Source organism: Phyllostomus discolor, chromosome 4, assembly GCF_004126475.2.
Source record: "Phyllostomus discolor isolate MPI-MPIP mPhyDis1 chromosome 4, mPhyDis1.pri.v3, whole genome shotgun sequence".
In the NCBI taxonomy this organism is placed as follows: domain Eukaryota; kingdom Metazoa; phylum Chordata; class Mammalia; order Chiroptera; family Phyllostomidae; genus Phyllostomus; species Phyllostomus discolor.
Genome location: NC_040906.2, coordinates 194438138 through 194452445, shown reverse-complemented (window position 1 = coordinate 194452445; position 14308 = coordinate 194438138). Strand labels below are relative to the sequence as shown.

General features: G+C 38.6%; 1 protein-coding gene across 3 annotated transcripts in view; it reads left to right on the top strand.

Annotated features, from left to right (window-relative positions):
* The window catches only part of EPM2A (EPM2A glucan phosphatase, laforin), an 83144-nt gene that overhangs the window by 22975 nt on the left and 45861 nt on the right, over positions 1-14308 (top strand). For all 3 annotated transcript variants that reach the window (XM_028510720.2, XM_036024849.1, XM_028510721.2), the window contains exon 2: positions 7149-7323. In XM_028510720.2, the coding sequence (XP_028366521.1) occupies positions 7149-7323 (175 nt within the window). The remainder of the gene's footprint in view (positions 1-7148; positions 7324-14308) is intronic.

Genomic DNA, 14308 nt, shown 5'->3' with positions numbered 1-14308 from the left:
CCACATGGCCTCCACGGCACTGCCAGGGGGTTGCTGAAAGTCGCATCTTCTTTGACACCCCCCTAGGGAGCAGGTGTTCATTACAGCCTGGTGAGGGCGCAAGTCTAGGTTCCCCACGTGACCTTTCCTTGTATGTGGGGTCACAGTTTTTTTTAAGTGGCGTTTGGCTAGGGTAGAGCAGTTATTGTCTAAAAGCTTTCTGCCTTGCTACACTCTTTCCTTTTGCTTCTGCTGACTGCTGGGTTTTCTTTTGTCTGTCCTTGTTGGTGTTACTTGGTGGCTGGCTTCTTCAGATCCAGGTCTGGGATATATAAGGCAAAGCACATAAACAAACAAAAAAACAAACATCTCAAGGAACTCTGCTGTGCAGTTCCTTGTTTCCAAAATTCCTGGGTAGTCTACCTTCTCCTTCCCTCCCGGAGTCTCCTTCATTGATGTTTATATGCAGTGTGGGGCAAAATTAGGTTTATAGTTGTTCATATGGAAAATAATACAATAATAAATAATGCAAGAATAAACTCTGTTTTGTGTACTGAAAGCTGTAAACCTGCTTTTTCCCACCCTGTGTGATGCCCAGTGATTTTAGTTGTAGTTAGCAGGAAGAGTAGGGAAAAGTACATTTATTGCATAGTCACTGTCACCAGCCTATGTCCATGATACAGTCCTTCTTATAAGTCAGCTGGGCACCTGCTCGGCTGGCTGCCTGCTGAGCAGCCCGGTACCAAGGAATAGAGAAGAGTCACACACAATAACTGTGCTATTCACTCAGCTTTTATTGAATGCAGGTTCACTCAAAGTAGAACATCAGCATACATTAATCTTCTACCTGCACTCTAACAGTCTAAGAGAAACATAATACAAACAGAGTCATCGGTGGGGAATAACGAACCCGAGTCCCAGAGTCTGCAGGGCCAGGAGACAGCACGGTGGGCACGGGAGTCATCAGTGTCCTGCAAGGAAGGCCCTCCAGAGCCAGGTGAGCAGCAGGGCAGACGAAGTCCTCAGTCCAGCAAGGCAGAGCCTCCAGCAGCCAATGCCAAGGGGGATCAGCGTGGTGTGGAGCAGCGCTCGGGTGTGGAGCTCGGCTGTCTCTGCAGTGGTCTGGAGCCTGCCTCAGTTATACCTTGAAAGTGGTGGACCTCACCCTTCTGGGTCTCTTGATAAATGTCTTGCACCCCTGATGCCAGGTGGGGAATCTGTCCAGGAGTCTATCTGTGGGCGGTCCTGCTTTGCAGGCAGGGCTGTTCTGACCACATGTGCAGATATTTTAGGTCTGTCTCCTTGCCAGATGTGCCTGCTCTGACTTAGGCAGTTTGCCTCTTGAACCCAAGGGTCATGGCTGACTGGCAGCCATCTTGGTTGACACGAGTGACTCCAGTTTGTTTTATATACTTCATGCCAGGGGTGTCAAACTCATTTTCACCAGGGGCCACATCAGCCTCGAGGTTACCTTAAAAGGGCGAAAATAATTTTAGGACTGTATAAATGCAACTACTCCTTAACTGTTAAGGAGTTGAAATTACATTCGGCCCTTTGAAGGCAACCGTGAGGCTGATGTCACCCCCGGTGAAAATGAGTTTGACACCCCTGGTTTATGCTGTCTTGACTGGACCAGTCAAGCTCATTGCCATTTTATTGGTCTTGCTCTCCACGCTCACTGATACAAAAATCCTCAAAAACAAGATTTATTTTATTTTCACTTTTGCTATTTTTAAAAGCTAAATTCAAAAGACAATGACTAACCCTGTAAAAACACTTACTATAGAAACAATTTGCATGACCCAGGTTACTATATATGAAAGATCCCTTTCAAAGTTACCTAAAATGTGTGTATAAAAATAAATCACTAAAGAAATCAAGTCTAAGGTTGAAGAGTTCTTAGGAAGTTGATGTTCCATTAATGATTTTTCTTGAACATTATAATTTATATATATTTGAGGTCCTCAATAATTACATTTACTTAAGTTGTATCATTTAAATTGTTGTAAGTCTAGTTCCATCCATGCTGTTGCAAAGGGTATAAATTCCTTCTTTCTCTCTGCTGCATAGAATTCCATTGTGTAAATGTACCATAGGTTTTTTTGATCCACTCATTTGCTAAAGAGCATTATGCTAAGTGAAATAAGTCAGGCGATAAAGAACGAATACCATATGATCTTGCCTTTAACTGGAACATAATGAACAAAAGAAAAAAGCAAATGAAATATAACAAGAGTCATTGAAAATAAGAATAATCTAACAATAGCCAGAAGGGAGGGGGAGGGGACAGTGGGGAGAAGGGTTTTCAGGAACTACTATAAAGGACACATGGACAAAACCAAGGGGGAGGGTGGAAGCAAGGGAGGGAGGTCGGTTTGGAGGGTTTTGAGGGGGAGGTGTGGGGAGAAAATACAGACAACTGTAATTGAACAACAATAAAATAATGAAAAAATAAATCGTTATGTCTATTGTATTGAACAGTGGGAGACATAGATATTATTCTTCTACTAAACTAAAAAGTAATACCTGCTTTTTGTAACAAATCCAATAAATTCAGAATAGTTTAGAGTAAAATTGTGTCCCATCTCAATTCCACTCTCCACATATAACTACTGTTCACCATCAGACATGCATCATCTGGCCTTCAGTCTGTGTTTACACCTTTAATCATGCTCCAGCTTCTCTTGCTGTGCATCCTTTGTAAGCTTACCCTTCTCCATCCAGTCGTTAAAGGTTGGGAAGCCATTTGACTTGGTTCTAGAATGCTTTTCTTCTCAGCAACATTGTGTTTCTTTGTGATTCATCTATATCCTTGTTCCAATTGCCATTTCCATTCAGATGAGTCATAAATTTATTTTCCTAGTCCAGATCGTTAGCCTGAGCGTCAAATCAGTAACTCAGACTGTCTATTTGACATCCCCTTTTGGGTATCCAAAGAGCAGTCTGAGCCCAGCATGCCCAGCCAGACTAATGAGCTTCCCTTCCAACGATTTCCAGATTTCACATCTCAGTGAATGAAACCACTATATATTGAGTTATGCTCGCTAGAAGCATATTGATTCCCTTTCTTCTTCGCCTCCTACATCTAATGAATCACCAAGTTGTATGGCTTTTTCCTCTGAGTCTTCCCACTCCTTTCCCTTTCTGCCTTTAGGCTTTCATGATCTCCTCCCATGGATTTTCTGCTTCCACCTCATTGCTCTTGAATTAATCTTTTACTCTGTGACCAGAGAGATCTTTACAAAGTACAAATTTGGTCATGTCACTGGCCTGCTTAAAGTATTTCAATTGTTTAATTGCTTTTATGGTACATACCTAAATCCTTAACACGAATTATCACAGCGCTTGTCATATAGTTGGCACTCACCTATTTGTGGGAGAATGCATAAATAAACTTAAGTAGGTTACAGTATTTGCTAGTAAAGTAGTATTGTCGCATACATATATTTCTGTATGTGTCCTCCTTTACTCCTGTTAACATTTCCTTTAGATATATTTCTAGAAGTGGGGTTGCTAGTATAGTTCAGTTTTCATGTATTAAATATCAAGGTTGATACAGCAGCTGGTATAGTGTTGTGTAGCTATGAAGAGCAAAGGAGGGGTCTGATCCAGGAAGGTAAGTGATGATTTATAAAGGACGCCATCCTGTACCTTCTGTCTGATGGAGGGGGATTTTATCCTTAAAGAATTGTCCAATGACTTAAGGATTTTTGTTTTGAGATTTTATGCCAAATAACTTTAGATTATATATTTCACAAGACAGAGCAAGGGAAAAATGAGTCAAAATTTTACATTCATAACAGATGTGACATGCCTATTTTTATTTTGCTTATTTTTTTATTAATGACAATGATGGAAATTGGGTAATCTAAAAACAATAGTTTGAAATGAGGCCGTGACATGAGAATTGCTAATGAAAGTAATGTATGATTTATGTTTCATAGAAGTAAAGTGTAGTTGATACTGGGCAGATAGTGTTTTCAGGGACATATTCTTCCATTTCTGCCACTTTTGCTCCACTCCTGGAAAGAGGATGGTTTGTGAGATTTTTGTGAGAAAGGCAAGTGCGAAGGTATCAGATTTTGGAAAGGCGGGGACTAGGGGTATTAGGTTAGGTTACCACCAGCTCTGCATTTACTAGTTCTGTGACCTTGGACAAACTAGTTAATCTCTGTGATTCTTAGTTTCCCCATCTGAAAATGATACTAACTACTGATTTACACAACCAACTACACTGGATGTGATCATTTTTTTATTATTTAATAATATATTCATTTTTTAAATGTGTTTATTTTTGACCTGAAAGAGAAATACTTTATAGCTGATTTTACTTTATTTATTTTTAGTTAATTTACCTTTTACTTTAAAACAATTGTATTTGATTGTTTATGCTATTAACAGTTGTCCCAAAATTTCCTCCTTTGTCCCCCTCCAGCCAGCCCTTCCACTCCCTCAGGCAATCCTCACATCCTTGTCCACGGCCATGGGTCCTGCATACTGGTTCTTTGTCTGCTCTCTTCTCTGTGCTGCACTTTATAACCCCACTATCAATTTGTACTTCTTAATCCCTTCACCTTTTTACTCAACCCCACCCATATGGCTACCATTAAAATGTTCTCTGTATCTATGATTCTGTTTCTGTTCTGCTTGTTTATTTTATTTTTAGTTTCAGTTGTTGATAGATATGTATTTATTGCCATTTTCTGTTCATATTTTTTATCTTTTTCTTCTTTTGCTTAAAGAAGACCCTTTATTTACTTACTACTGGCATGGTGATGATGAACTTTGTTAGCTTTTTCTTGTCTGGGTAGCTCTTTATCTGTCCTTAGATTCTAAATGATATTTTACTGGGAAGAGTGTTCTTGGTTGTAGGTCCTTGTTTTTCATCACTATGAATATTTCTTGCCAATCCCTTCTAGCCTATAAAGTTTCTTTTGAGAAATCAGCTATCTTATGGAGGCTCCCTTGTATGTTTTTAAGATTCTCTCTTTGTATTCAACCTTTGACATTTAATTATGATGTGTCTTGGAGTGGGGCTCTTTGGGTCCATTTTGTTTGGTACTGTCTGTGCTTCCTGGACAGTATGTCTACTTCCTTCACCAAATTAGGGAAGTTTTCTTTCATTATTTTTTCAGATAGGTTTCCAATTTTTTGTTTTTCCTCTTATCCTTCTGGCCCCCCTATGATGTGAATGTTGGTATGCTTGAAGTTGTCCCAGAGGCTCATCACACTATCCTCAGTTTTTTTTAATTCATTTTTTTCCTCGCTGTTCTGATTGGTCGTTTTTTTTTTGCTTCCTTATGTTCCAAATTGCTGATTTGATTATTGGCTTCATCCACTCTACTGTTGATACCTTGTAAATTGCTATTTATTTCAATTAGTGTACTCTTAATTTCTGACTGGATCTTTTTTATGCTGTTGAAGTCCTCACTAAGTTCCTTGAGAATCCTTATAACCAGTATTTTGAACTCTACATTTGATAGATTGCTTTTCTTCATTTTCTTTAGTTCTTTCTCTAGAGTTTTGATCTGCTCTTTCATTTGGGCTGTGTTCCTTTGTCTGGCAGCCTCCCTGTGTTTTGGCAGCCTCCCTGTGTTTTTTATATATTAGGTAGAGCTATTACATCTCCCAGGCTTGATAGAGTGGCTTAATATAATAGGTGTCCTGAAGGCCCAGTGCCACAGCCTCCCCTATCACCCAAGCTGGACACTTAAGGTATGCTCACTGTATGGACTGTGTGCATGCTCCTCTTGTAGTTGAGCCTTGATTGCTTTTGGCATGTCTAAGGTCAGCCACTGCTTGTGTTCTATTTGGGGTCACAAAGCATTAGCTAGAAAGCAATCTGCAGACAGCTGCTACTTTGTGCTGGGCTTGGAGGTGCCCGGGGAGGCCAAGCTGTGAACCAAGGCTGGCTGCTGTAGTGCTGGGCCTGGGATAACTGAGGAAGAGTAATGGGGCTTGCTGAAGCCAGATCCTGCCTATTTGAGAGAATTTAGGAGAATTGGAAGCATGGGCCAAGGCAAGTCATTCAGATGGAAAAGCCACTGGAAACAGCTTGTGTGGACCTGATAGTTGGGTGGGGCAGGGCCACAAGGAATCACCAGGGTGGAGCAAACAGTGTAGCCAGGTCGATGGAGTCTCATATATGGCCCCCACCTGCTGGGTCTGTGCGGGGAGGGCTTAGAAAAGGAATAGTAGTCATTGCCAGCATTTCTGTCTGGGAGAAAGCTGCCCCCCCCCCCCAACTCTTGCTCTGATGCCAGACAATTCCATTCCTCCCCATGTATTTCTTATGCCTTTCAATCTGGTGCACTGGCATTGGAGCTCAGCGGGAGTGAGTTGAGTAAGTCTGTGCATTGGCCCTTCAAGCGGAGCTGCTTCAGACTCCAGCAGTTTCTGTCTTCCACAGCCTCAATCCCTGCTGGTTTTACAGCCAGAAGTTATAGAGACTTGTTTTCCTGGCACTGGAACCCAAGGCTGTAGGGGCTGATGTGGAGCTGGGACCCCTTGCTTTTGAGATATTCCTCCTGAATTTATCCACCGTGTGTGGGTGTGTAACCAGACTGTTCTGAGTGTCCAACCCTCCTACCAGTCTCCATGTGGTTTCTTCTTTAATTCTGTAGTTGTAGGACTTCCACTCAGCTCAATTTCCAGTGGTTCTGAATGATAGATGTTCTTTAGTTTAGTTGTAATTTTGATGTGGTAGTGTGAGGAGATGAGACGTGCTTACCTACACTGCCATCCTGACTGGAAGACCTATTGGTGATTTTAACCATGAATTTATACACCAGAAAATTAAAAGTATGTAAGACAGGAATGGTGATTGCTTTAAGAAACATTTTCAGCAGTTTATCAGGCTGTAAAATAATCTACAAGAAACTCTTAAGGTACTGAGAAGTACCACAAAATTCTGAAGAGTTAATATGCTTTTGGAAATGTCCACATGCTCAAAAGAACTCAGAACTCTATGACATTCATAACTAACATTTTACAAATTTCCACTGTTTTCCCCCTCACTCTCATCTATTTTTTAAAAAATATTGAAGTGTGTAGATTATGCAGTTTTATATTTATTTTCATCTTACTATTAATTGTGTGCCAGTGACTTTGCGGCTGTTTAAGGAAAACTTTTATTTAATTGCTCTGTTTCTCATTTCTTCTTGTTCCAGGCAATGGGCCTCACCATGACCGCTGCTGCACTTATAATGAAAACAACTTGGTGGATGGTGTTTATTGTCTCCCAATAGGACACTGGATCGAGGCCACTGGGCACACCAATGAGATGAAGCACACAACAGACTTCTATTTTAATATTGCAGGTCACCAAGCCATGCATTACTCAAGGTAAAAATAGTGCCATGTTTATAAACATAGAAATAGGACAAGGGGTAGCATTAGGACAATGGGGATATTTACTGCATTTAAAACTGCCGTGTCTCCCTTCAGAGGGGTCCACAGTCCTGCAGGTCTTTGAGGGGACAAGTTACCATGAATCACTGTGTGACCTTTTACAGTTCTAGACGTGAAGGATCCTTTTAATGAGTTTTTTCATTAAGTTCATACCCTGGCATCCACATTTTTTGACCAGACAGTAGTTAAACAAGTTTTGCACTGAGTTGATTAAAAATAAAAACTGGGAGAAAATATCCTAGATCAGTATTTATATCTTTTATGCTTCTGATGAAACAAAAATGGGTGTCTCCTTATAAAATCTTATTCAGATAAACATGGGTGGAAATCTAGACATAAAACTAGATTGGATGTGATCATTTGCTCTATTATATATTAACACATTCACTTTTATATATTTGTTTATTTAATTATTATAGCAGCAATATATGCCTTATTAAACATTCAAACACAAGGGATGCTAAATGAAAAGGAAGGCTTACTGCATTTTCCTATATCCCCACTCATCGGAAACAGCTATATTCACCCATTTACCATTGGTTTCTCTGGAGGTTAAATTCAAGTCTTAAATAATGTGCATGTACTGTATTTGCTAGTGCACCAATTTAAAAATAGCTATTGATTCTCTCTATGATGTGAGAAAAACTTAGCTCTCATATACTTGTTCTTTTGTCCCATTCCCCGTCCCTACCAGACTCATTTAAAAAAATTTCTTTTGTTACTTAAGTTCATAAACATTCTGTTTCTCGACCCATAAATTTTTGGCAGTGCCTCTTGGTTTTCTACTGCGTAAGATCCAAAATGTATTGCTCTTCTATATTTCTCCACATCTATTTTCACCAATGAACTCCTGTTTTTAGTTACTTCTACATTTCCAGGTTTATAGAATTTACATTTAATTTAGTAAATATAAATGAGTATTTCACATTTTGATGATTTCAATTTTCAAACCAATATCCAACATATAGAATACTATGTATATGTTACTTAGTGTAGAACATGTAGTGTTTGTATTATAGACAAAGGGATGCATTCTCATGTTCTTGAACATTATATTGCTTTGAATGAGAGAGAGAATTAATACTAACAGAGTGATGGATAGGAGAGAGAGAGAATTCAACTTCATCATAGTGTTAGGAAATCAATAATCTTCCTGGATGCATCTTTTTAATAAATTCATGCTAGATCTTGTTCTTGCAGATGGATAGGATGCAGATCATGAGTAATCAAGTAGTTAAGAACGACTCATAGTTTTGTGGTCTGAGCAACTGGATTAATGGTGTTGCTGTTTACTGAGATGGAGAAGACTAGGAGATGAGTAATTTAGAATAGGGTTTGAGATAAAAATTCTGTTTCAGCTATTACCTTTTGAAATGTATGTTAGATTGCAGAAAGGAAATCAATTTGATGTGTGAAGCTTTGGGGAGAGGCTGGAAATGGAGAGAGAAAATAGGTGACATTCAAAGTGATGAGAGAAGATAAGATCATTTAGCAACAGAGTGTAATATAGAAAAGAAGTGAGAATAGAGGCTCTTGGGGCCACAACATTCAGAGATCAAGGAGAAGGGGATGCAGAGGAAAGATTGGGAAGGAGCACCCTTTGAGATGTGTGGACATCTAATGAGGATGTGTTTATGAGTTATTTTTTATTTATCTTGAACTACATTTGCTGAATCATTTTATCTGAAAAGTCATGTCTTAGGGTCTAGGGCTTTTCTTCTATTTGATTATTTCTCCCTTTTATTGTCTTTATTCTGTCAATAAAGACACTCCTGAGATGAATGTTAGAGTTTATGGATTTATATAATATTCTGGACTTCTAAAAAAATTTCACCATCTGCTTTTATTACTTTACACTTTTTTCCAACTCAACTATTTTTTTTTAATTTTATAATTAAATTCATAATTTGTATGGACTCTGACTTATTCTCTTATTCTCTTCTTGCATATTAGTTTGTTTCAGCTTATGAATGAATATATTATTTAATCTGTCTTAGAATAGCATTGAAAATGATCTAAAAGTTCTCATCTCTTACTGGATCTACCTTGTCAGTAGTTTTCTGTTCATTTGATCTTTTTCTTTTGTGTTGTTAGTTTTTCAAATAGCTGGTTATACCGAGTTGTTCATGTTCATTGTATAAAAGAGTAGGTGGAGTGTTAAACGTGGCTGGCATTGCCATTAGCAGCCTCTTACCTGTCAGAGTGTTGGTGTAAGGGGGTGCCTGTGGACAATGGGTCGTGCCCCCCTGTACAGACAGGAAACAGTCAGCCTGGGCGCTGTGCCACCCCGCCCCGGATGGAAAGAGGAGGACCTGTGTGGGGCACGCCTGTCACTTTGACAGCCTCTGTGCCTAAAGTAGATGTTTTTAAGGAAGGTATTTCTTCAGCTTCACAGTCAGTATCATAGCTGTATGTGAGGTTTGGATCATAGTTCATGTTTTCAACTATGCAAAAAAAGTTACATTTCTTTATTTTCTTTAAAGCAACTTAGTTTTATATCAAGTCTTTATCCCACTGATTTATTAGGTAATTCAACCTGTTATTATTCTCCTTGAGGATGTAATTATATATTTAATATACAATAAATATGTAAGTATGTGTCTATGTGTATTATATATTATGAATATATTATATACCAAGTGTAAATATACATAATCATAATATATAATATGCAATGTAGAATATAGCATTTAATATACACTAAATAGCATATATGTATAAGTCTATGTCATAGATGTATATGTAATAATAATACACACACACATGCATGTATGTGGGACAGAATCTCAGACTCATCATGGTTTTGGAGTTAACGGTACTATTTGTTCCTGTATTTATTTGTCTCTACAGCAGAGATAACTGTGGACTCGGTGATAAACAGCAATTGTGTACAGTGGACCTGGTGCCCTCTCTTTGCTTTGAAGGAGCCCCTGGGGACAGTTCAGAGTCCCCAACTGAAAAATCAATTGGGTGGTATAATTTATTTTAAAAAATAAAAATCAATTGAATGATGGATTTTTTTAAAAAAATTCAAATTTGTGGGCCTCACTAAGGAGTCCAGGAATCTTTATTTTCCAGTCTGTTCGTGTGATTCTAATGGGCATAAATGTTTGAGAACTTCTGTGATTAGTCCAATAAATACAGTAATTTAGAGTAAAAAAGGGGGAGATTTTCGAGTACTTCCAGTCATTTCCATCTAACTCCCCTTAGAAATCCTGGTCACAATTCATCCTCACTTGAAACTGGGCAAGATAACACTGCGAATTCAGTTCAAAAGAGCTGAGAAGACATTCGTATGTGTTATTATTGAACTGAAAACATGTCATTGTTATCTGCTTGCCATTTTCATTTGATCACGTATAAAGCTAAAATAATGTGCGAACTTACCTTAGGTGCTGAAACACACACACACACACACACACACACACACCCCAGAGAATAGGTTATCTGCGGTTGAGTGCCCATGTTGACAGAGACACCCAAACTCACCTAAGAGTTTGCAGTCCCACACTTGCACCCTTTAGTCAGAACACGGGGACAGAATTACATCTGTGGGGTTTTTTTGTGTGTGGTTTTATTGTGTGGGTTACATCGTGTAGCCCATGTTCAGTGCTCAGCAACGAGAGGCGGGGAGACAGTGATCCCCGCTCTCAGGAACTCATGTTCTCGGGGAAGACAATCGTGTAAACAGCTGCAATAGACTGAGATCATTGTTACAGTGACATTGTATGTGAGTGTTTGAGGTATAGGGGGAAAAGGTTTTAGTTCAAGGACATTTTTATGAATAGAACTTGTGCAGAAATGTGCAGGGTTCTTTGCTCCGGAAGGACTTTTGGAAGAGGAAAATCAAGATAAGGAGACTAACAAGGGCAAGTGCACAGAGGCTGGAGAGGCAATATTAAGGTGACCAAATAGTTTTGTCCAATGAGGATGATCTTGAGAGTAAGAAAAGGTATTTTTAATAGTTTATTTTCATTGTATTTTTTCCATTACCATTGACCTTCCAACCCCCATTCCCCTGCATTCTTCACATTATCCTCTCCTTGAGTATTTTTCTGTTTTTGTTCGATCCCTCCACCCTCTCCTCACCCCAAAGCTGCCTGCCTGCTCTCTATCAGTCCGTCTCTTATTTTGCTTGTTAGTTCAGTTTGTTCATTAGATTCTACAGATAAGTAAAATTATATGGGATTTGTCTTTCTCTGAGTGGTTTATTTCACTTAGCATAATGTTCTCCAGGTCCAACCACGCTGTTGCAAAGGGTAAAATATTGAGAATGAAAAGAGGTATTTTTAATAATTAGCCTGTACAACAGGTATAATATGACTATATGAGTACTTCTTGGTTTTAGTTTTAGGTATTATCTATTCATTTCACACAAGGAAATATGAAGATTTACCTCTTTTTTCCCCTCCTCCCCCCCAAAATCTCAGTTACATTTTTTCTATTGTTCAATCCTCCCAATTTAGTTACCCCACAATTTTGAGAAGATCAGTGTTTCGCTTGTTTGTTCGTACACCCATGTAAATGCTATTTAACACCCCTAAACTGGCCACAGATGTCCACACCTTTGAAGACTGTATAGCTGTCAGGGGTGCCATTGAGATGTGGAAGCCATTATAGCTCCCGATCCTTTATGTTTGATTTGTCCCCCAAGTCCCCAAGCCTGTAGAATCTTTTCTTTCTGGTATGAGGAAATTTCATGACGGTGTGTCTAGATGTGGTTCTGGTTTTATCCATCTTTCTAAGGTCTCAGTGAGTAGACTTTTTAACTCTGCAAAGTCAGGTATTTGTCTGAAAGTGAGTTTCCTTTTTTTTTATTACTATTTTTTAAATTAAAGGAGACGTAGGAAGAATTTAATTCAAGAAGCAAATTTCTTGAATTATTTCTTTGATGATTTCCTCCCCTTTCTTTTTGGAACCCTTATTTTTCAGATATTGGAACTCCAGCCTGTGTGTTTTGTATCTTGCATGTCTCTATTTTTGTTTTTCTCTTTTTTTTTTGACAGATTTTTCTCAATCTACTTTATCACTCAGATGTGCTATTTAGTTTTTTATTTCTAATATTGTTCTTTATATTCTAGGAGCTCATTTAATTCCACATGTCCCCCAGTCCAGAGGCTTGTTTAACCTCCCCCAGAACATAAACCTCTAGTCTTTGTCGGGACTGGAGAGGGAGTTTCCCGGGGAGGAGGGTGGGGAAGTGACTCCGTGGGCCTGGCTGCTGCTTGCACAGACTCCCAGCCAATTCTCCCATCCGCTCACCCACAGCCGGAAGTAGGAGGTGAGACCAGCATCCGAGCCCGGTGGGGATTCCGTAGTGTAATTCCAGTCTGTTCCCAGCTTTTTTTTACTACTAGCTTTACAATTTAGTTTCTTATTGTCTGCTAGATTATTCAGCAATTTTTCTTCCTGTTCTTGTGATTTTATCTGTATGCTTTTAAAAAACATTTATCTGTTCTTGTTTTAAAGGGGTTACTGCAGCCAAACTAGATGTGCGAAATCAATTCATCTGCAAAAAAGTGAAATAAAATATCAAAGTGCCTAACACAACACCTGGTCATAGTAGCTCAGTAAATATTAAGTGTGTTCTTTATTTCTCTCATTTAGATTGTAAGATTCCACCAGACTATTATAAGATTTAGAAAACTAAAGTGGAAAAAATTGGGACAACTCTAATAGAATAACCCTAAAATTTTTTAAAAAAAATCAATAAAAGAAAGAATGAAAAAAAAGTTCACTTCCATATTCAGGCTGGGGAGGGAAAGTTTGTAGTTGGTACCAAACTACATCACCCTCTTCAATAGATTCTTCTTTATGCAAAAGGATGAATGTTTGCCTTAAAGACACAGATAACTAATTTAATGAGACTTTAGTGAAAAGGGACCGTAATTTCTGTATCTTGAAAAGACTTATTGCAAGTTAAACTCATTTCAAGAAACAAATTAGACTTTATAAACATCACATTTTATGCTGTTTAAAATTATGACAGTTTGGAAAATGTATTATAAAAGCATGCTTATACTTTGCAGTCCCTTTGGCTTAAAAAGAAAAGGTAAACAGTTTTTAACACTAAAAAAATGTTTTAAACACTCAAGCAATAATTTCTCTCATTTTAAAACACTGTTGTATTCAGCACATTCTCCAAAATGAATGAAATCAATCATTCTGGAGAGTGATTGAGGAGCTTGGGTGCCAGCCCAGCGTTGCCATTTACTGCTGTGTAACCTTGGGGCAGCCCTGTAATAGTTCTAGATTTCAGTTTCCCGATTTGCCAAGTGAGCCGGTTGAACTACTCAAGGCCATGCTGGAAATAATCAAAGATTAAAGCTAATTTAAAAACCTAAAGCCTATGAAATATTTTGCCAATATGTTATGTATTGGCTTTTGAGCAGCTGTACTTCCTATCGGCTTCTCTGGTTTCCGGTCCAGGGACCACATGCCTGCAAGCTAGTGCTGCCTCTAGATGGCGCTTCCCCTCAGTTTTTTGCAGCCCAGGACTTAACGTTCAGTTCAACTTTAAAAAAGCTGTGTTTGGAAATACATATTTTATAGCCAGGGTGCAAATACTCTTTAATAAGTGTGTACTTCTCATATAATGATATTTTTATGTTGCTCATATTTATAATGAAATTCTGACAAGAAAGCTCTTTTAGAGCAGAGAATAGCCATAAAATTCCGTGTGCAACAGCACCTCGTTAAGTTTTCTGCCTCTCTAGCTCACAGTCATGGTGCTACTGGCCAAAGGAAGAATCCACTTTCAGTTGGTGATTACATCTGACCGAATGATTTGAGATTTTTCTAAATATTAAAACGAAGATTATAATTGTTCATGCTTGTGTAGGAAAGGAAAACAGTGCGATCCTTCAACTGAGTTCTGATTGGGCAGTGCTTTTTACTGAGTATTATTAACTGGGTGTGT